The sequence below is a fragment of the Dermacentor albipictus genome, unplaced genomic scaffold, assembly GCF_038994185.2.
Source record: "Dermacentor albipictus isolate Rhodes 1998 colony unplaced genomic scaffold, USDA_Dalb.pri_finalv2 scaffold_11, whole genome shotgun sequence".
Classification (NCBI taxonomy): Eukaryota; Metazoa; Arthropoda; class Arachnida; order Ixodida; family Ixodidae; genus Dermacentor; species Dermacentor albipictus.
This window is the reverse complement of record NW_027225565.1, coordinates 10115132-10138056: the sequence shown is the minus strand read 5'-3', so window position 1 is coordinate 10138056 and position 22925 is coordinate 10115132. Positions and strand designations below refer to the sequence as shown.

Sequence of the window (22925 nt, the reverse complement as noted above, 5' to 3'; positions counted from 1 at the left end):
GTGGCTGTCGTGACTTTGAGCGAGAGGCGAGTGCGGTGTGAGGCACCGAGCGTCGCTGCGTTCACGTTGGAAGGTGTAGTTAAACCTGTATAAATCAAGCATGCTAGGGGACTATTTGTCCCCGCCCCGTTTCAAAGGGGGATGCGAATAAACGCGATCAACATAATCATCATGCTCATCATATAGCCTTGCGGCCAAATAGCTAAACAGATTTGGGAATGTGGGTAAGAGTATGCAAATTCCATCGCTTATAATCTTTTGTGTGTGTGTGTGGCCAGCACGGAAAAGCTTCAGGTGAAAGGTAGAAGGTGCACCGGGTAGATTGCACACAGCACTGCATGAAGTGTACTCTCGAATTATTGACTTCGTGCTTGACTTAGAGGCTGCCGAGCAAACAGGTTTTTTTTCTTTCCTCTTTCTTTTCTTCAACGGCTACCACGCTCTGAAAGCTTTGAGTGGCTGTATATCAAAACTTTGGTACCAGGGGTATGTGATGTCGGTTGTCTTTCATCCGCTACCCTGTACGTATACACAAATCAGCAGCTTACGTCTCGCCACTTTCCTGTCTTGCCCGCTTGAATCTTTTAACTGTGGAAGCAGCCGCGATCCTTCTGCATGTCGAAAGAAAGAAGTCTCTCCTGCCAAACAATGAACGAAGTCCCGGAGCCATGGAGGGTCACAAAAGGCAAATATTTAATATATACAATTTTCCAATACAGAAATATTCTAAGCTATAAAATAACCTAAACGTAAGGTAGGATTCGCTCTGCACTGTTAAAGTACAATACCAGCTCCCGTAACGCGATAGATCACATTTATGATTGGTGAACTGAAGCCAACTACCGGTAATAGAAATTTAATGAGGTTGCCTTCAAGAAGAAAGAAAATGAAGTCCTATAGAAAGACTCCCCGGTCTGTCGGGGCTATTCGCAGGAGCGGGGCGCCTTCTTCGTGCGGGCCTCTGACTGAAAGCAGGTGGTAGCGCCCAGCAGAGCGTGACCTCCGAGATCGCCGCCACAGCGACGTAAGTTGGTCGCGGGTTATTTGAATTGCCTAATCATTGCGTGGCAGCCAAAGTCGCGATTTTCTCTGCAACTGAGCCACCTCATGGAATAAAATAAATTTCGCGTACTTGCAAGAAGGGTAATCTAACAATCTATACTGATGCAATGTTTGCCTTTAGTGTCCCTTACAAAAATTTATCTGATATGCCTTGCGATGGCGCTGCTAATCTTATGAGAGGCGGTCAACGAAGCAGCAAAAGCGACAAGAGATGCCATTGCGAAGCGCCACTGAGCGTATCTGATAGTCAAGGCTGCTCCCGACTGATATCTGGTCGCCGCAGTACCAAATGACCTAGCATTCCCGCACGCAATAGAATAGCAGGATTCTTTAGTCAGTGTTCCATTGTGACGCGAGTACGTCGTCGGGCACGGTGCACCTCACGGCCTACACCCACTCTAAGGCAGATAGCCGCAACATTCGCCGCTTGTGAGCGTGCAGGGCGGGCAAAGCAGCGCGTAGAGAATGTGCTCTGCGCAGTGGGAGTGTTCACACCCCCCGATACAGAACATGCCGAAGAAAACTGACTTCGAAAATGAAATCTCTTAGAGTTTGCTGAGAGCATCGATAAAAGCTTCACTCCGCTTTTATTAGTAACGAATGTGCCTATAGAGAGCCCACTGCGCGCCAGACGAATAGGAAAATAGAAAGCAAGAAAAGAAAAGTAAAACTAAAAGTAAGCTAAACAATGATTCTCCTTTAAACTACTGAAATTTCAAGGCATGACTTGGAACGCAAAATACAGTGCTGCGTTTCGCGGAGAAACGCTTGCTCAAGCGTTTCTTCGCTGTTCGCAAAGTGCGTGTGTGTCTATAGACGTAGTCGCTTACCGTCGTGATGCGTACCGTAAGGGAGTGGTTGCAGATGGTACGGAGAACCTACGGCAGACGTTTCGAGAAGGCCTAGCCTCGAGAAGGGCGGAGCTGCAAAAAGAAGGCGTTGGTGTGTCTTGAAAACGAGCGCCGTGAACGAAAACCCGCTGCCCCTTCACTTTAAAGAAAGAATGCAGCGTTGCATGGCAACTAGCTCGTCTATGTGCGGAGTAACTCCTAGCCTCATATCTTTAGCTCCATTTCCAAGAATTATCGCACTCCCCAATGTAACATTTTTGCCTCTCGTGTGCCCAAATATAGTGGACGTATTCGATTCGGGGAATGCAGGAGTCCTCGAAAATGGAGTTAAATATGCAACAAGCAATTATAGGCTAGTTCCGCATAAGAGAAGCTTTGATGCTATAGATCAATATTTTGCTTTCATCAGTCTGCAGAATTTATCTGTCTCTCGGGTGAAACACATCTATTTCAGCTTGATTTGGCAGCTCTCTAATGACAGAAAATCTGTATTTCAGATTGTGTATAGATAGGAAAATCGCTTTTGGTGCCTAGGTAAAGGTCCCTCTTAATTTAGCCTTTGTTGTGGCACTAACCCTTTCACCCATCGTGTGTTTAGATGGACCGTTGCCTGCTTCACGCCTTCATCGCTGGAATATTGCCCAACTGTTATATGTCCGACAGCCGCTGTCACGTGTCTTTAGCAACCAGGAATACCTTATCCTAAAGACTATTTTTCACGCCTTCCTTGTGGCATGGAGTTTTGTCATTGACACAAATTCAGTATGCTACGCGATATTGACTAAATCGTAAAGGTAAGCTTGAGAACAGCACTAGCACTTATTCGCTGATTCACACGTCTGGAGGCGTCTAGAAGTAACACCCCTCAGGCAGCGTTCTATTTTTTTAACAATGAAGCGGGAACGACATACATGACTATGTATTCGTGTCAAAGTCACATTTAAGTGAAACGACTCAACCAAAGTAAATTTCGGGAACAAATCCTGAGAAAGCTGCACTCCGTAAACAACGTGAAGAAGTGTGTGCGTCGCCGGCATGAGCGTTTGCGTCTAGAATGATAGACAAATGAGTAGCCTCGCGTGCCTTGTAGGCATTAAGTAACGAAAATTTAGGTACCCTGCCTATTCCCCAGAATGACAACTATAAATTCTTAGACCAACTTTGTAGTAATTAGTACGAAATGTAATAAGAGCTTATATATATATATATATATATATATATATATATATATATATATATATATATATATATATATATATATATATATATATATATATATATATATACTTCCTCAGTAGCTTGGCACGGTAACGTGTAGCTACAATCAGTATTCTCAACAATATGTGCCACTAACTCGTGCTTGTAATTATCAGTATACTGAAACATCAACTAATCTAATGCTGCGCTTTACAAAAGGTTCCACTTCGATGCGTGGCGTTTCGGTGGCATGGAGCAGTCACTCACAAGTTATGTAGAAAAAAGAAATGACTTTTAGCTGTCCCTTTTTTACTGAGTACGAGTAAGACCCTGTGAACACTTCGACAGACTTTTGAAACTTTTTACTATGCCTTTTCGTAACCAGAACCAAAAAATCCCTGCCCCTTTTAGTCCGTGAAGATGGTCGAACAGCGAAGCTGTGTTAGTTACACCGAGTGTTGCAACCGAGACGAGGTCGCTTTTCGCGTCTCGGGCACGGACTTTGGGATCGGCCTGCCGGCGCTGCCGTCTAAACTCGCCATCTCTGGCGCGCAGCTCGGTGTCGGCCCTACGATGACGAACGAACCCGTTTACGAGCCAACTCTCGATGACGCTCGGGTAGGCAATTTCTCTCTCAGGAGTACGCACTACTCGTGCTCTTCCCATAGCTGTAGCTGGGATGGAATGTGCGGAACCACTAATCCCAAGCTCCGTATATTGGGCGCTGAAATCGGGAGGCGCTGAAAGATGGGGGCGCTGAAATCGCTCTGACGATTGGTCGGATCGGTTTGACGATTGTCGTGGCTGCCGGCACTTCTTGCGCTAGCAAGAAGTGCAAGAAGTGCCGGTAGCCACGTGCTACTAGTATTGCAATTCAATCGCCGCGCACTGTTCGTTGGCCGCAAACCGTCAGCATAGCATTTGTTTCTTTTGCGGCAGGGTGGAATCAACCGTCGATAAATTCGATGCCTATCTGGCTCGATCGCCGAAAATGCACCGTGCGAAAACCGTGTAACATTATGGTATAAGATAGCATTCTCGAAGGGGGAAAGAGGTCACTCCAACCCCTTTCCCCCTGTTGAGCTCTTTTTTTCCTCTCCCGCTAGGTCACGTGGCCACTTTTTAGCCAAGTCTGGCAACGACGGCACAGGGTCCGCATAAATAGCTTCGCTGTAAAAAAAAAATATTTAAAATGACAGACAACCACTCAGAGCATGAATCAAGATAGCCCCGCTTATTGAAAGATTGCCTAACGTAGTGGTTGGAACGAGCGATGTTTTTCTCATTTAAGATAGATTTACATTTTCAATTCTTCACTAAAATCATGAAAGATGGCCTTTGGTGCCCCACGCGGCAAAATCATGAAGCTGCATAAGAGGCCTATCACGTGACCTTCTATAAGTGTACGCGGTTTCCGGTCTTTCTATTAGTATTGAAATGCAGTACACGTTTTCTGTTACAAGCCTTTCTAATTTACACTGTGCAGATAGGCCTTCATATGTAGTGAGTAGAAAAGAGGCGCTGCCTTCGCCTTCGTTTTCGATCAGTCGGCTTGGCCCGTCTATCGACAGAACAAGGACGACGGGGGCCAGCCAGCCATGACGTAGACGTGTATTTGGGGAAAAACGCGGTACAAATATAAGAAAGGTTTGTACAACAACGTGAACTTATTGTAATAACTTTTTATTTTCGAAAGTGGCTGAAAAGGTCGAGATGTAAATGGTTAACCGCAGTTACACACTCCTGTGAAAGCAGAACGATAGGTGGCTTTCGCAATTTGCGGGGCGGGCTATCGACATCACACTCACTTCTCAGCGCTGCTGTAGGAGGGACTCTCTTATAGGCTGCTCAGATCGAAACAATCTGCTTACTAAATATCCGCGCTATTTTGCAAGTAACCGCTGCACGTGTGAACACTACCAAGGGTTACTTTTACGTTGCGCCATAAAAAACGGTTGCCAGACCCTTTAAGGGGTGTGTATATCCAGATGACTCAGTCTCGCAAAAGTTGGGGCGACTGTGTTCGCTCCAGTTGCGCCCTTATTGTGCATGGTTATATATGCGTTGGTTCATCTGCGCTTACGTCGGCTCTTGCGACTGCTGTGCCACTGTACGGGGTTAACCATGGCTCATGTCACTATATAGAGGGCGTTCTGTGGTGCTCGGTACTATGGTGCTCATGGATGGCGGCAATGGAAAAGAAACCTGCCATGAGTAACTACTTAAGAAGAAAAAACAAAATCGAGAAAGAAACAATTTATGATAACTCAAAGCGAAGCTCATTACTTTCCGAACCGAGATCAGGATGCTTTAGAACACGCACCCATAAAGCGAGATATAAGAAGGAAGAAGAGGCATATGCTTGCTGCGGTAAAACTAGGGAAACTATGGAACATGTTTTATTAGAATGTGAAGATGTCTGCCCAGCGGTCGAGTTAGGCACCACTGGCCTCCTTGAAGCCCTTGGGTTCAGAGGGAGCAGTGGTAAAGCAAACATGTCCGCAACAGGCATTAGTAAGAGGCGACTGGAGGATTGGTGGAAGAAAAGTAGGGAAACGACAAAAGACGGAGACGTACAAAAGCACAGTTCGCAATAGGGGATCAGAAAATTTGGGCGTGGTAGTTCATAGTGTTTTTTGTGTCTTTTTTCATTGTTTAACCTAGGTAGAATATTAGGCAGTGTAGTAGCAAGAGCTTGGTGGCGCAACCCACCGCCCCGTTCCAAAGGCGACGCTCATAACATCCATCCATCCATCCATCCATCCATCCATCCATCCATACTGTGGAGCGCACGCAGGGAGAATGAATTTTCGTGCTCAGCGCATAACTCACAGCTGAGGTCGGCAGGCGACGCCGACTGTCGCCCATCGTCGCTCTTCTTGGAGTCCTTGGTGGAGGAGGCCATCTCGCTGCCCGAGCTGTCTCCCCCCGCGTTCTGCTGGCTCTGCTGCTGCTGCTGTTGCTGTTGCTGCTGCTTGCGCTGGATCTTCTTTAACTGCGCACCAAGAGGAAGGCACTCGTTTTGCTTATCAGCAGAAAGAAAGGAACTGAGATGGCAGAACCTTTCTAAAAAAGTGCATGGCTTGTATGGACGGCCACTATCCTCAGGAGAAATTTTAGGTCCATGGCTAACAGAAAAACTTCAAACCATCGCTGCGCGCGCCTTCGTACAATTCTTGGAAAAATAAAAAAATATCACAAAAATACTAAGTCATACAATAGGTATTGATCACATTGTTCTTATTAACAGGCACCCTTAATTGCATTCCCATTGTGTCTTCATATTCATCTAGCATTTGTATTCGTTGCATTTTAGAGTGCGGCATTAAAGTGTCCAACATCTTCTGTGTCAACATCTTGGTTTTGTGAACATTTATGGTACATGAACTCATCTATTGCGTGTGAACATATCGGTTTTGAAAGTATTTATCCTATGTAAACTCTTCTGTTGCGCGGAAATTTGCTTATATTGCGATACGGAGGCTTAGTACTTGAATGTTCGTTCATGTGTTTATTAGTCCAGTTTCGTGAGGTGATTGTTGACAACTTTCCAATGATAACTATCACGTAAGAGAAGTAGCCGGCACCACACATAGGCACCAACCTCTCCTTAAATACATTTATTTAAAAAAAAAAACTTAGATGCCAATTGCCACTGGACCATTCGCGTTGAAACCTCATGCGCGCACAGAACTTTATGAACTATCGCTCCTGAAAGCTAGCTGTTCGACAGCTTACGCTTGCGTAATACAGGGAGCAAAGCTTAAGCGAAAATAAGCAAGTTGAACAAAGCTAAGCCAATGATATTGAGTAGAATATTTATGCTTTCTTCATTGCTCTTATACCGCAGATCGTTTTACACATATGCTCTAAGGTTCGTGCTATGTGTGATTGAAAGGCCTGTTTAATGCCATCAGTTATCGCGTACCCAGCAGTCACAACTGGTGTGGCAATGTGGACAGGAACTGCATTCAGAAGGTAATAGGAGCGTTACGGTGGTTAGGCTGGACAAGCTCATTTTAAGCGGTGAGAATCTGTTTACCAGACTGGATGGGCTCCGTTAGAACGTTTTGCGCCCAATGGAGCGTGCGGCCGGCTACAAGTAGAGGGCGCAGCCTTATCCACGGGCATCGCGTCTCGCAACCTCTTAAGCACAGCTTCCTGCGCCCTATGAAGGTGGCAGGGGAGGCAGCGGACCCTTGGTTGGATAAAAACGCGTGTATCCTGCCGGAGGTAGTTTTTACGGATGTGAGCCATGGTAAGGAATTAAAGGGGAAGGGAAGCGAATGCAGTATCCCGATTACGTGGAGAGCGTGTCTGCTAGTCAAGAGCAACGTTCTAAGGTTTCGTAGCATGGCTTTTGAAACCGTGTATCTTCACGCAGGCGCCTGTACTGTTATCAATCGTAGGTACCTATGCTTGCTAGCGTGAAGCTCAGTTTGCTTTATTTATTTTTTTCGGCCTGAATCAACTACAGCTTTTTTTTTAATCTGGCCTCAACATAACATACTTAAAACAGTATCACCGACTTCAGCAGTGTCGTACATAGTGTGTAACAACGGGAGCTCATATCAACTTTCTTGCACGAACTTTCTCATTGGTGAACTTCACCACACATTATATATATATATATATATATATATATATATATACATATAAGTTGAGATATGTGGAAACCAACTTATACATACCGGCTGCTGAGAGGCGGATATGACTTGCACGAGAACTAGAAACACATCTTCAACTAACTATACAAATGCACAAATTATCTTTTTAATGAATGACTTTACGGCACATATTGTTATGTACAAATCCGAGCCGCTGAATTTGCAAGGTGTACCCACTTGTAATGAAATGTCAGAATGACGCCAGTTGGAGATATGCGCCATCAAGATTCCTATAAAAATGCACTGTTGTTTCACTTACCCTTTTATCAAAACGCTATTTTATTCATTGAAGCACAAAAGTCACTGGAACTCCCAAGTATTTCGTTCCACACTTTGGGAAATAATATCTCGACACTGATGTGATCCTAGAAATTCATTTCGATTGGATACGTCCTGCAAGCTTGCCGGCTACAATTCGTAAATTGCAACATGTGCCGTAATGTAATCAATTAAGAAGTTAATTCGTTAATTTCTGGCAATTTGTTGAGTATGTGTTTCGATTTCTTGTGCTAGTAATATCCGCTCTTCGAATAATCCAGCTCAAGGACAACAATTATTCTATCTGCCACAAGCGATTTTTAAAAATTCCACAAGACATAAAAATGATCACCCTGTATATAATTGGGGTTTGTTCGTCTACTTCGCACAGTCTGTTGGGAACTTGAAGACTGCTTTGGTACACCACGGTAGTTACGGAAGGTAGTTCATGATAAAGTATAGCATATTATTACTGGTAATTCTTTGAAGATGATTAAGAATTGATAATACTTTGTGAAAGGTAATTCTCTAATAATTCAGCACATTTTCAGCTCCGCTCGCTCAAGTACGCTAAGCATTTCCCGACGTCAAACGCTTGGTAAGATCTAAGTTCAAATTCTACACTAGTACGTTCGCTAATTTCGCGATAATGCTAACAAAATTGACGGTAACGTTCAGCATGATGTGGCATGGCTGACACTGGACGCGGGCTTATCAGGCCACAGCTGACATCGAGTTTGTTATTGTACAATGCAGATCATAGACACTTGGCCTTGCGATGGGATTGTGCGCAAAAGAATAGATAGCTTGCGCACACCAACTCCCTGCTGAATAGGTAATGCGTCTGCACAAGTAATACTGTACAAGTAAGGCGAACTCCTTGCAGCTTACCTTAAGTACAAGTAATGCCTACCCGGATGTTCACATGTACTCGCACAAATGTAGCACTTGGCCTTGCGATGGGATTGTGCGCAAAAGAATAGATAGCTTGCGCACACCAACTCCCTGCTGAATAGGTAATGCGTCTGCACAAATAATACTGTACAAGTAAGGCGAAATCCTTGCAGCTTACCTTAAGCACAAGTAATGCCTACCCGGATGTTCACATGTACTCGCACAAATGTAGCACTTGGCCTTGCGATGGGATTGTGCTCAAAAGAATAGATAGCTTGCGCACACCAACTCCCTGCTGAATAGATAATGCGTCTGCACAAGTAATACTGTACAAGTAAGGCGAACTCCTTGCAGCTTACCTTAAGTACAAGTAATGCCTACCCGGATGTTCACATGTACTCGCACAAATGTAGCACTTGGCCTTGCGATGGGATTGCGCGCAAAAGAATAGATAGCTTGCGCACACCAACTCCCTGCTGAATAAGTAATGCGTGTGCACAAGTAATACTGTACAAGTAAGGTGAACTCCTTGCGGCTTACCTTGAGTACAAGTAATGCCTACCCGGATGTTCACATGTACTCGCACAAATGTAGCACTCGTCACAATGTAAAAGTCAGTGACAACTGCTTCGCTACACGGATCAAATTTTCACAAAGCTATGATGGTGAACGAAGCAGCTATCAGTGACTCGACTAACGAGGTTTTAGCCCCTATTGTCGCCGCCCACGCAGAATTTCTTAATCACTCGTTTGTCTCTTTTTCTTCTGGGATATTTCGCCAAGACATCTGAATTATATGCCTCCACGATATTACTAGAATAAAATAATCAGTTCTTCTAGCCCCGTATATGTAGCTTGGCCACCATTTAATTACTATGTTTCTTTGAGAAGCCTAACTTGAGCTTAGCAATAATCAGCAGCCTGAGGACCTATTCTTGGAAGATAAAATGAAAGAGAGCAGGCTCCTCTACATCAGTTCAGCGATGTAACTCATTCGTGCTGCTTTCAACAACATTCATACCTCAGAATGCATGTTATTGCCCAAGACTATGTCCAAATGAAATAAACTTAAACATCGACACAATTTTATTTCAGTCGCAATGTCAGTACTCCCTGCATGTCATTGGTATCGCATGACTTTGTGCACTTGAATCAAGGAACGAAGATAAATAATTATATTAAGGATTTGTCGACAACAGACCTTTTCTTTTTAATTCCCCTTTAACAGCACAAATAAACTACGACACAGAGAGTGCTAGGGAGATGAATGCGCACCAACTAAATTAAACGTAGTTCCAGGCTATTACTTGTTTCAAGACATCAGTACGACGTTAGTGATCGTTCTCAGAATAGAGAAACGCGCGGGCCATCCCTTCGATGGTACATGCAATGAGAGATAAAAGAATGCGTCTTACCTTCGCTCTTTGGTTTTGAAACCACACTTGGACAATTCGCACGCTGAGCCCCGTTTCTTTGGCCAACGTCTCACGAACCTGGACCGAAGAGGATGGCGGATTAACACCAGGCCGTTTCCTAAGCCGGCAGGCCTTAAGGAACTAGAAAATATCGTTGGAACGGGAAATATTCCATTGATATAATCATAATACGTAGTTTAGGCCCAGTTCAGCTGCCACTGAAGTGCCACGGCCACGTTTGCTTCTGTGCGCGCGTTGAGCGAGTGCTTTGACACAGCCGGAAGAAACTCACGCAATAAAGAGGTAAATGTGTGTCCAAATGCCGTCACAGTGCAGTTACGTTGGAGCGACATTGGCGGCGTACGTCACCTTGAGGTCGGCTTCTGGAAGCCTCTCTGTAAGCAGCGCACAGTGCTTTGCGTTACTCAGGAAAGACAGCAGAACGGCAAACGCACCGCACGGCAGGCGGCCATTCGATGTGAAGTATCGCCCAACTTGCCACTTAGCTGAGGCCTGTTTCTATGTTCTCAGTGCATCCTTTCCGCGTGGGCCATATGGCGACCCCAACAGAGAGCATCGTTATTGAGTGATCCTTTCTTATATACTTTCTTTTTTAATTCCCAAAAGATTATTTGGAAGTGACGCGAAATCTATAAAAAGTTCGTACGCAGGCCCAAGGAAAACTCGATTCAGTCGTCTCATTGGTGGCAGTGCGCAATGATTGCGGTGTTGAATTGAAGTGCTAATATAAAGACGCGTGGGCGCTTTCTCCTAGTTTTGTATTGGGGGCGAGGACTTACGGAGTCGCCATCTGTCGGAAGCGCCTCTCTTGCGTGGTATGAGGGATAACGCCGCGCGATCCTTATAGGTTTGGCTTACGCCGCTCAGTAAGAACGCCATGCGGCAGCCCTCCTGGACATTTCTGTAAGTACTCTCAAAACGAGGGAAGTTTTTTACTGTCGAAATAATATTCTTGGGCAAACTGAAAGCATAGAATCGTTTACAGACGCTATCTCTTTACCGAATATGTACAGTGAGCACCACTGCGCGCGGTTGCCGCGATGGAGTCTCCCGAGCCGGCTTCTTGCGTGAAGGGTAGGCAGACGCTGACAGCAGACTATGCGAAATATGTTGCTATAATGGGCTGTCTGTATAACCGAATTGAGCATATCAGAATGAAGCCTCAATGCAGCGATTGCAGGGGTTCGCTGCGACCGACTGCGCGTCTGCATGCATCTCCGCGCACAATGTTTTGCTTTCGGTGCGGGCGCGTTTTCGTACCGCGCCGTGGGCTTTAGGCCGCAGAATATGAACATTTGACAGTACACAAGCAACCATTGTTGCGTGGACGCTATCAGAGCTGTTCAAAAATGATTTCGTTATAGAGACTTCGACGCCTACGGTGACTGTGATGTGCCGTCACGATGATTCAATCTTTTTTTCTTGTAAATTCTTGGACGTTTCAATATTATTTCTTAAGTTGCGTCGCACTGTATGTTTATGGGTCTTCTCAGTGGGCGATTTCCCGCTGCTCCTTTTTCCTAATCCAGTACATTAATTCATAACACGAACACGACCATGTGTCACGCCTTTTTCTAATGTGCTTCTTACCCCGCCCTTTCCATTCCAGTGAACTTGCCAGAATCTAGCATCAACAAGTTCGTAGACCAAATAAAGCGTCATGACATTAGCCGGGCAGCGGGTGAGCGTCTCAGTGCGCGTTTTCTGCCCTTACCCAACATCGCATGCAGTCCCGACGCCGTAGCAGAAATCTTCAGCGCGTCTGTGATTGCTGCATGCCCGAGTTCTAGTCGATGGCTGTTTCCGGTTCTAAGTTTCGCGAACCAAGCTTCACGCAGCTTCTTGTCCTGCGGCTACGTGTGAATAAGGTGAGCACCGGGCTCCGTTGCGTACGTCCGGCACTGCGGCACCGAGCAGTAGCCTACCATGCCGCACGCTTCAAAAAGCAGCCACTACCTATTATAGCACTTTCAAATGCTGTCACGCAGATACCCAAGGCGGGAAAACCTCAGCACCTAATCAGAATCACAGCGCAGGTGGCACTTTAAACTTTCGTTTTCAGTTAGCTTCGGCGCTTCCGAAGCAGCCGACGCGGTCGCTGTGTCCACGTGTTCCTTCATGCCACGTCACGCCAACGGTGGCGCCAGCTTTTCCAGTGGTGGAGCTCGCCCCTAATACTAAACGCAAACAAAGTACCACATTAAAGCGCAAAACTTGATGTGCTAAGTAACTCTGACACGCCGACGTCGTGCAACACCTAGCAACGCCTAGGAACGCCACTCATGCCGAACGTGGGACTGAGACAAGCATGCTTGGCAAGACGTACTGTGCTTGCGCTTCTCCGCAGGCGTGCGACATCGTGCGTGAGCACGCAAACGTCACGTGGCTAAGCAGTGAGGTGAAGCGCTCGTTCAGGGCAAGGAGCTGCGTAAGGAGCTCCTGGCCCTGATGGTAGCTAAAGTAGCATGAAGGTAGCTTCGCAGCCACCTTACGCTGAAGAAGCAGCAAGGAAGCCTTCGCTGAGGGTGCCTCAGTAAGGAAGCTTTCAAAGTGACATAAGGTGGCCTCACCGCAATGAAGGCTTCCTTACTGAGGTAAGGGGGGTTTCATTGCTTGGCCCTAATTTACGTCCGTGAAGCAATTTTCTTGTTTGGAGTCTGAATTCTTTTTTTTGTAAAATAGTGTTTGGTCATTTGGTAATGAAGCTGTCACCTCGACAGGGCGAGGAGAGGCTGAAGGACGCATGAAGGTAGCTTCGGAGCTACCTTACGCCGAGGAAGCGCCAAAGAAGCCTTCACTGAGGGCCCCTCAGTAAGGAAGCTTTAAGAGTCACATAAGGTGGCCTCACCGCAATGAAGCCTTCCTTACTGAGGTAAGGAAGATTTCATTGTTTGGCCTGAAATTTTAACGCTGGTTGAGAAGTGCCCCAATTTGACAATCTACAAGTGGAAATTTATGTCCCAAATGGCGTTCACTCTATGCAGTCTAACAAGCAAAACTGCAAAACTGTCCTTGTGTCGTCCTTGCATCTTTCGTGCTGTAGGCTACCCGTTACCGCGAAAAATGTGCACTTGTTAGCTGAGTTGGCATATGTAAAATGACACCGCACAACTTCAGGCGTCAGAATTGTTGCATTACAGATGCCTTTTTTTGTGAAACCAGCAGATTGGAAGGCCATGCTGTGTGGAACAAGAATTTCTGAGCGCTATCTTACTTTCTTAGGTTCCAGCTGCGGGTTCTGCACTTTTTCTGCGACAAGTCAAGAACATGAAACTCAGCGACCGGCGCAGCCACTGGAAGCTGTCGCCTGAGTTTCGATCTCGTCACGTATTGTAAGCAGCCCCGTTCACACCACCTCGACTTCTTCACAGCAATAACGTTGGCTCGGAGCGACAGACATTTCGCATAATGTAAGGAAAAAAAAAAGCGAAAGGACGTCTATAGTAGCAGTGCCTAACCCCAATCAAAGATAAATTGGCCCCATAAATCACCGCCGCAGGAAACGACGGGACTCGCAGACTTCTTTTACCCTTTTACACGCAGGACTCCCAGGCAGACCGAGCGGTGTTCTTCCTTCTCTTTCCCCCCACCCCCCCCCCCCCTTCCGCCCCAAACTTTTCACACCGCCAACGCACACGCGCCAACGCGCCGGCTTCTTTCGCTTTTCTCTAAGCGACCGGCGCTATTTTGTTTGTCGGGTGTCCGAACGCACACTCTCCGGCGGCGAGCCGAGGCGCAACACGGCACCGCCTTCGAGAAAAGCCACGCCGCCGCCAGGTGCGTCGAGAGGCACCGGGCGTCGTATAGCGATCGAGCACCGAAGCGCGCACGCGGGACGCATTTCACGCTGGGGGAAGCCCGCCGGTTTCGCCGAAAAAACCCGGCCACCTCTTCCGCCCTGGGCTTCGACGATGCTTAGAGTCTACCGACTCGCGCACACTGAGCAAAAAGCAGCCGACGTAACGCCTCGATTCTCTACCGCGACACCCACCTCCGCTTTCCTCTTGGGAAAAACCGCGACCGAATGCACCGACGAACGGCCTTCCGCGCGGACACCCGCGCCTTCGGCCAGGAATGCCGCTCGCTTCCTCCGCGTTCCCTCGCCTGGCCGCTTCTCTTTCCTTTCGCGCCTGCTTTCATTTAGCGTTTCCCTTTTCCTCCGCTGTTCCCGGTTTTTCACGGAGCTGCGACCGCGCCACACGCGGGTCTCGGCGCAACCGCGCCGCGTGAGCTCCATATTAATTTCGCGACATTATCTGCGGTGCCGGGAGCCGATCGCGCGACGCGGAGCGAGCCCGCACCGCGTCCCGTGGTCGCCGCTTTATTAAATCCCGAGACAAGTGATAAATAACCGCCCCTGCACCTTTCTTTCCCCTTCTTTCCAGTGATCCCTCCTCTTGGCGGGCTCGCTCCGCAACCTTGTTTGTTGCCGCTGGCGCTCCGTTTCGTGCTCTATAGCTGTAGGCTGCTGTCGCTTTTTGCTCTGTTTCTTTATTTGCCTAACTGGTCTCTTGTGTCTCTGCCTCGGGCTAAAACGCATAGGGCGAATCGTCGCCTTCGAGTCCCCGCTGCGCTAACTCCCTCTGCACTTCGCAGGCTACGTGCGGAAGAGCTTGGCTCAACTGCGACAAGGGCAGCACATTCTAGTGTGTATGCGCTTTTCTTCACCCGTTTCCCTACACGCTGGCGCTTGATCTCTTCTTCGTGGTCTGGTTTCTGGAAACAAGCTCCTTCCCCTCCCACTGTCGACGCCCCCTCCCCCCTACTACATCGCTTTCCTCCGATGTTCTGCTCGCTCTATAGCCGGCATCGTCAGCGCGCTGTACACCGTTGTCGTTACCCCCAAACGGCTTCGCTCTTCCTCCAGCGTTCGGCACCTATTGTAAGCCTCATACTGCTCGCAGGCGTGCATGCCCTCATGTATCAACCCTTACACCACAGCTTTATTCCAGTAACCCACCATCCCCACGCGCTGCTCCACACGCTCCCAATGACACGTGAATGAAAAGAACGACAAGAAAAATGCGCCGAATTTCACTGCAACCAATGGCGCGTGTGCGGGGGATACTAACATGCTCGGGAACTTCGGGCGAGGAGAAACGTACGAGCAAAACAGCGAACACGGCGGGAAAAAGAGGAAGTCGCCGTATTGAGGCTTACGGCTCATTATTCAAAAGAATTCCGGCCGACAAAGTTTCCATATCCGTCGCGAACCGCCCACCCGCGCGCGAACGCTTTCCGCGGCACTAACAAGGCGCGTGTTGCCACCACGCGCGCGTCTTAGCGTCGCAGTACGGAGTGTGGCTCTCTCTCCCTCTCCCCGCGTATACTCCCTTCTCCTGGCCTCATTGTGCCACTTAATTTTTCCCCCTTCCTTCTTTGCCCTCACTCCTGTTCCTTTTTATTGTTTCGCTCCCCCGAAATTTGCACATACCACCCGCGTAATGCCGGGTGTACACGCGATGTTTTCGTCTTGCGCTTTGGCCTGATAAGAAGCTTGTTTTCTTTCTGTGCTGCCGTGAGCTAGCGCATGCTTTCGCCAGGATTGTGGTTTAGATTCTGAGAAACGAAGGCAAGGTGTTAAGCGAGAACCGAAGCTGGCGTGTGCTTAGCGAGCGTATAGAATTGAAGCTCACGTTGCGGCTGCTTTTTCTCTTTTCTACGCACACTTTTCTCAAGTCCGGCTCTATGGACGTTCTTGTAGTGAAGGAATAAACGTTGAGTGGGCTGCGCTAAGAAAAGAAGCGACAAATGTTGTACGCTGTGTTCGCTCTGCGTGCCTATACAGAGAGGTAATGTTGCTGCGGCAAAAAATCGACCAGCCTGCGAAATTTTGGGTTGCAGGAAAACAAAATGAAACGCGGTTCGCCTAAACTACACCGACGCAAAACGCTAGAGCGTCAACAATGCCCATGTCTCCGTTTTGCTGTATACCTGCCGGCGAACGTGGTTTAGGGGTTAATAAAGGCGCCGGAAGGCGTTTTTACTTAGCGGTATGGCGCTTCCAGTAAAAGGAACAAAATGATGCGAACGCATACATCGAGCGCGTTCTCTCTGTGTTCCGACACAATTACCGAGCCTCACGCCACCGGTGCAATATTGTCTCCCCAGAATTGCCTAATGGCTCGGAAGACGGAACGCCAGTCTCGAAAGAGATGAAAATTGCTGAGCAAGTCATAGCCTAAAGGAAGGGGTAAAAAGAGACACAGGACCAAGGAAATTAAGCAGGAGACTCAATTCCGATACACACAAAAACATTCTTACAAAATAAACTTTCCTTTTCTAAAAAGCGTTGAGTAGCAACGAACTTTATCAATCAGAGGACGATGCGGCGAACGGTTTCTTTTTCTTATTAGTCATTAGAGCTTCGTTGTAAAATATTGATCTCACCATTGAAAAGATATCAGTCCTGCGGGTAACGCAGTGTGCCCGGTCATGCATTGTTTTTTACGCATTCGGGGAAAACAACACTCTGAACTAAACTAAACGAACTACGAGAGAATATTTCAAGAATTGCACATTAGTCATTTTTGGGCGCAGAGCGGATGGCGAAAGAGCACCGTTGTTTCGCTCCAACGCCAAGTACCTAGCCGTTCGGCTTGCTCGCCTTGGACAATAGCTGCAGTTAAATCTCGCAAATAAGCTGCATGACGAGCAATGAAAAATCGCCAGTGTCGACACCTTTATAGACTGTTTCTTGTCGAGTTTACCTTCTGTGCAACACTACGCGAGCGGGAGGAACAAGTCACGTGTTACTGATAAAAATGCACCAGCCGTGGTTGCTCAGTGGCTATGGTGTTGGGCTGCTGAGCACGAGGTCGCGGGATCGAATCCCGGCCACGGCGGCCGCATTTCGATGGGGGCGAAATGCGAAAACACCCGTGTACTTAGATTTAGGTGCACGTTAAAGAACCCCAGGTGGTCGAAATTTCCGGAGTCCTCCACTACGGCGTGCCTCATAATCAGAAAGTGGTTTTGGCACGTAAAGCCCCATAATTTAATTTTAATAAAGATGCGATGGGTGACCATTGCTGCATTGCATCGGCGAAGGTTCCTTCCCTCCTATATATGTATATTTCAGTGAAAGACACGGGCTCTTGGGCCGAAGTCACAAAGCTTTTTGCTCGTAAGTGCTGCTCGCCAATGACGGGCCGCCTTCGTAAGCAATATGTCCAGCAAGCTTTTAACTGCTACGATAGCTCAGAGCCTATCATGTAGTGTCCTGCGACTAGATTAGCCGACACCTGCTCTTAAGAACATTTCTAACTTAGTGAACTCTTGATGAGAGCTAGTTGGTTCACATTTAGAACTGAAGTTGAACAGCGCGAACAAGACGAGGACACGAAGAAACAACTACCATTTATTTCTTCGCGTCCTTGTTTTATTCCTGCTGTTCAACCTGAGTTCTAAATTTCTAGCTTTAGAATGGTCGCTGAATACAGGCCCTAGGGCCGTATTCACGAAGATTTTGATTCGTAAGTGCTGTTTCGTATTGGCCGACCGCCTTCATTAATCATTTGTCAAGTAACATGATTGACTGGCATCTATACTCTCAAGATAGAATGTAACATGAGCTTCGACATACAAAGACAATCAATATACAATGCATAGATGCGACTAGGTGATCGTCCACTGAGCGTACAGACAATAATGGAACACTGTCCCCACCGATCACCGGCCCAGAAGGCAGTGAAATCATTTCTGTGCTCTGTAAAACACCTAGTTGATTCTAACGCATTTGACTGCGTGGTGCTGTCCGTGCACGTCCGCACATTCACCGCTTTCCTCTTGTCTATTCTTTCTGTTGCCCTTTTTCCTTCCTCCAGCGTAGGGTAGTTAACCAGGAACTGTTCTGGTTAACATCCGTACCTTCCATTTTTCTTTTTGTTCTCTCTCTCTCTCTAAAGTAAAAACTCTTTTGTGTGTGTGTGTGCGTGTGTGTGTGTGTGCGTGTGCGTGTGCGTGTGCGTGTGTGTGTGTGTGTGTGTGTGTGTGTGTGTGTGTGTGTGTGTGTGTGTGTGCGCGCACGCACGCGCACGAATTCCAACCCTGATTTAAAAAGCAGCTTATGCACAGCGATCATTTTTGTGAGAACAGGCTGGCAAATCGTGTTAGCGAAGGCGATTGGAAAATGGCATCAGCATGACGTCAGACGAGTTTTCATGGAAACTGCAGTTTCCGCAAAATAACTATTGTGAATGTGGTTCCTATTTCATTATCTTTGTTGAATAGTACTGGCACGCCGCGTGCATTTATTGCGCACGTTGGGTGTGCGCTACAGATAGAATGTTGGGTGAAAGGTTGGATGTAATAAAAATCTGTTGTTATGCTGTTATCTTATCCCCAACCGCAAGGCAGTTCGAGTGCAGTATTCGCAAAATTCTTATGCTGGAGCAGATCTCAGCCAATCGTGACGTCCAAAACATATTAGCGAAGGCGGCAAGCCAATGGCAAACAACAATTACAAAATAAAAGCTTTGTGAATTAAGCCCCAGGGCTCATATATACAAAAAGCTTTTACGCTTTAGGCAAACTCCAGCCAATCTTTGTGCTGAAAAGGTTATTAGGGAAGGCGGCAAGCTAATGACAAAAAGCGCTTATACGAACGAAAATTCTTGTGAATTGAGCCACAAGTATCCACCGAACAGATGCGATGCCCATGGCATTGCTCTTTGACAACGAATGAAAATAGAACACCAAGAGCTCCGGAATTTAGGGGCAGTGAGGGCGAGATCCCCCACAGGTTCGATTGCAAAAGGGCACAGCCTCCCTCACCTCCCCCCCCCCCCTACAGACATGAAGGCAGACTCCCTTCTATAATATATTCAATTATTCCGTGGTTTCACACACACACAAAAAAAGAACTTCCGATGGAGCCTGACAACTGCATACTTGCCTTGCGGCAGGGCTTCTGGCTGATCTCGAAGGATGCTTTGAAAGCGCGCCTCTGGGCCGTGGTCAGGATGGTGCGAGGCCTCTTGGGGCCCCGGCGCCCGTCGGGCCGAACGGCGGCAGCGACGCCACCCGCCGCCGCACCCTGCTGCTGGCCGTTGGGGCCTCCGCCCGGCAGAGGACCGTTCTCGCCTGTGTGCAGAGTACGAGGAGGCGTGTAACTATTTTAGAGGGTTTTATGGTAAATTAAAAGAAGCTCGCTTTTACCGGAGGGATGCAACTTTCCAGACACAAAAATTTATAACTGAATTCGACAAAAGTTACATAGCTCCTCACTAGAGCGTTGTGCCTGACCTTATAATTGAGCGCTCAATGTCGCTTTTAAGCAGCTGGCTGGGGTGAATGGAACCTGCAGAGGACGATGAAATTTTCGTCAACGGCGTGGTATATAACTCCCGCAGCCCAAGACAATGGAACAGACATTTCACCCGTGCAGTCAGCCAATAACTTTTCCATCTGTCCCACGTCCGTCAAGGTGTGAATAGTATTGCGCACATCTTATATGGCATCACACATCCAAGTGAGGTCTCTGTTCCCGGACTTGGCTCGTGGTTATTAGTTATACACGGGAGGTATCACCGAATCAACAACAACAACAACAACTCCTGACACTCTCATTAAAGTTCCACATACAGACGTGGTCACTTCCACAAGCGGTGCCTGATGGCCCGCCTCACGCACCCTCACTATAATATGGCTCATTGCAAGTGTGTGTGCGAGAGGCGGGTACGACGCGTGTGGGTGTGCGCACATACCTCTGGCTCCGGGCAGGGCGGCGTTTGGCGCGTGCGCGGCCGGGTGCGGCGGCGGCTGCGCCGGCTGGCTGTTGGCGTGGTGCTGCGCCATGGAGACGAGCGCCATCTCCTTCTCGAAGTCGGGCCGGCAGTAGAGGCGCGCGGCGCGCACCACAAACTGGTCGCCCTTCTGCAGGGTGCGGCCGCACACGACGCACGCGAAGCAGGCCACGTGGAACACGTGCTCCAGGGCGCGCATCACCAGCTCGCTGGGCGCGATGCAGCCCAGGCAGCCCGCGCACTTGACGCCGAACAACCTGCGCCGAGCGGCCATTTGGGCACAGTTTATAACAACGACAACAACACCATATTCTGCTGTGCGTGTGTGATTTCCCAAAAGTCTTCATTGCATCGCGCGAACATCGACGACGGTTGACAGTCATCCCTGTACGACAAGCGTGTGGTGGACGCTATCCTTTGTCTTTGCAAAGTTATGGTGACAAGAACAAAACAGTTCTGTTTTGTTCCACAAGGTGACATTATAGGTTTTGTAATAGCGAGCCTTTTTATTTATTCTAGCCTCTGGCCCTATAACATTAAGCTATTCCAAAGTTTTCTCTTGAAATTCTGCAATCAGCCCTCCGCGATTGCTCATAAACTTTTTTGAACCACCCCCACTTCGCCTGTCTATCACACGATGTCACGGAAACCGCGATAGCTGCCCATCTCATATAATGCGTACGCGCCGATTATGCATCCTCGGACCAAAAAAAAAATTATGTCTGATACGACGCCTTTTAGCCATTGAGCCTAGGCTGTTGGTCAAAAGTTTTCGGGCTACACCTACTTGACCTGCCTGTCACGCGGCGTAACAAAACAGCGAAAACTCACTACGTCGAAGTGACGTTTACGCGTTAAATATGCATTAATATGCCGAACAAAACTGAATTTTGTTCTGAATAGCCGCCGGCTGCCCCGTTCCGAAAGGAATAAAAGATGGCTGCCGCCGATCGCTCAGGCACTGGCTACTCGCACCTGCTGGCGATCGTGGGTTTATTTGTGTATAATAAACCTTTTTGCTTGACCGTGTAACGTTTTCGAGCACTTTCGGCACATTTACGACCTCGTTCTGCCAACTCTTCTTTGCTGAGGATCCGTTCTAGCGTCATTCTTAAGCTTCCGTTGCATGCCACCGCGACTGTCGACCAGCCACCGCAAGCTAAGTAAGAGAAAGAGGACCAATCGCAGACGCCGGCGCCACCCTCTTCATCCGGTTATCGATTTTCATTACACTGGCTTGGCCCCATCGAATTCCTCTTCCCTTGATCATGCTGCTCGCCTCTTGTCAGCCAATTAGATACGACAAGCTGCTCACTGTAGGCAACGTAATTCGTTTTTCAAGCAAAGACAATTGACCTCCCAAACGCGAGGAGAGCGTTTGATTGGTCTGTTCAGACAACCCTGCTGGTCACCGCCCGATGCTTGCGTCGGTTGTTGAGCAAATTTGACGTCAGGAGATTGGAATAAAAACACGTTGGAACAGTTTTACATTATAGGGCCCCTGAGTAAGTATATTTCAGCTTTTAGTATAGCCGGCTCTACAGAGGCCTACATACATGGCATTTTTTTTACATTTAAAATAAAGAAAACGAAGTATTGCTTCCACTTTTTTTTTTTCTTTTTGCCGCCCCTTATTCAGTTGGTACATATCCACCGGGACCTTCGGAAGAAAAATACACGGATGGCGGATCCATGTCAATCTGTCGATCGACGTTTCTACGAGACAAATAAAATGCAAATAAATACAGAAAAACTAAGTATTTGTTGTTTAGGTCGAAAGGACCAACAAATGTACCAGCCTTACCTGTGGAATTTCAAGGATTACCTGTCCAGTACACATCTAGGATCTGATTTTTAGTTGCCGTGTTCCACGAACATTTCTCATGGTCTCCTCATGTGGACGCGTTAAGAACCGACGTATTAGAGCCATTGACATGTTAAATAAACTAACATCATTTCTCTCGTATGAAGCTCAACGAAAAATATACTATGCACTTGGGCACTTACGCCCGATGTTCTGCTCCCTGGTAGGGCCAACGACAACCGAGAGAAACTTTACGTCGTACCATCGTACTTTACCACGTATAGCATACTTAAGATTTAAAAAAAATGGTTAAAACAAGAACCATCTCTGGAAGCTCTACGCCAATACCGAGCAAACAGAACGAATTTTCAGGAAACCTGCCAAGTTAAGCAGTGCCCATATGAACTACCACAGAGCTTAATTGTGAATATCAGATCACGCACGAAATATGGTTTACAGAAGCTATCGTCACAAATACCAGAACTCCCCGACAAGTACTCGACAAGCGCCTTGTCCTGTCGTCTTTCTTGTGTCTGTCGTTTTGCGCTAAACAAAGTATTCATGGATTCGCACCAACTAGCCTGCCAACGCATTGTGCTGAAGTACTCTGACAGATTAAAATTATTAAGTTCTAGAGTGTCTCCTACACAATTCAAGGAGTGAGCTAAATCCCTATTTCTTTTGGAGCAAATGTGATGTTTTAACCCCTGAGCCAATTCTCGATATTAGTCGTATGTATTATGTAGTATTTTTCTTTCATGGTGTATCATGTGCACTTATTTCATTATGCGTATACGCTATGTATTAGGTTTGATTTTCAGTGATTTTCCTTGCTTAAAAGCAACTGCATATTTCACTGTGTTTAACTGTATTTGCATTGGTGTGTCTGTGTTGGCATATGATGTGTAGTCATCTGAAAATAAGAATTGCTGCCTACGCTGTCAGGGCGGCACAGTCTATTCAGGCTCTTTCCGGGCCTTTTTCTGTGCCTCGGGAACCAATTTGTAAGA

General features: G+C 47.4%; 1 protein-coding gene and 1 long non-coding RNA gene across 9 annotated transcripts in view; one reads left to right on the top strand and one right to left on the bottom strand.

The window, feature by feature from the left end:
• LOC139051323 (LIM homeobox transcription factor 1-beta-like) overlaps positions 1 to 22925 on the bottom strand; it is a 287776-nt gene that overhangs the window by 4788 nt on the left and 260063 nt on the right. For 6 of the 7 annotated variants that reach the window (XM_070528330.1, XM_070528334.1, XM_070528333.1 and 3 more), the window contains 5 exons: positions 20073 to 20368; positions 19262 to 19449; positions 10345 to 10422; positions 5943 to 6105; positions 1893 to 1985 (listed from right to left, as the gene is read on the bottom strand). In XM_070528330.1, coding sequence (XP_070384431.1) covers positions 1893 to 1985; positions 5943 to 6105; positions 10345 to 10422; positions 19262 to 19449; positions 20073 to 20368 — 818 coding nt within the window. The remainder of the gene's footprint in view (positions 1 to 1892; positions 1986 to 5942; positions 6106 to 10344; positions 10423 to 19261; positions 19450 to 20072; positions 20369 to 22925) is intronic. The other variant, XM_070528331.1, reaches the window with a different exon arrangement.
• LOC139051325 (uncharacterized) overlaps positions 1 to 22925 on the top strand; it is a 182720-nt gene that overhangs the window by 35495 nt on the left and 124300 nt on the right. For both annotated transcript variants that reach the window (XR_011509333.1, XR_011509332.1), the window contains exon 2: positions 934 to 1024. This is a non-coding gene — a long non-coding RNA (uncharacterized lncRNA). The remainder of the gene's footprint in view (positions 1 to 933; positions 1025 to 22925) is intronic.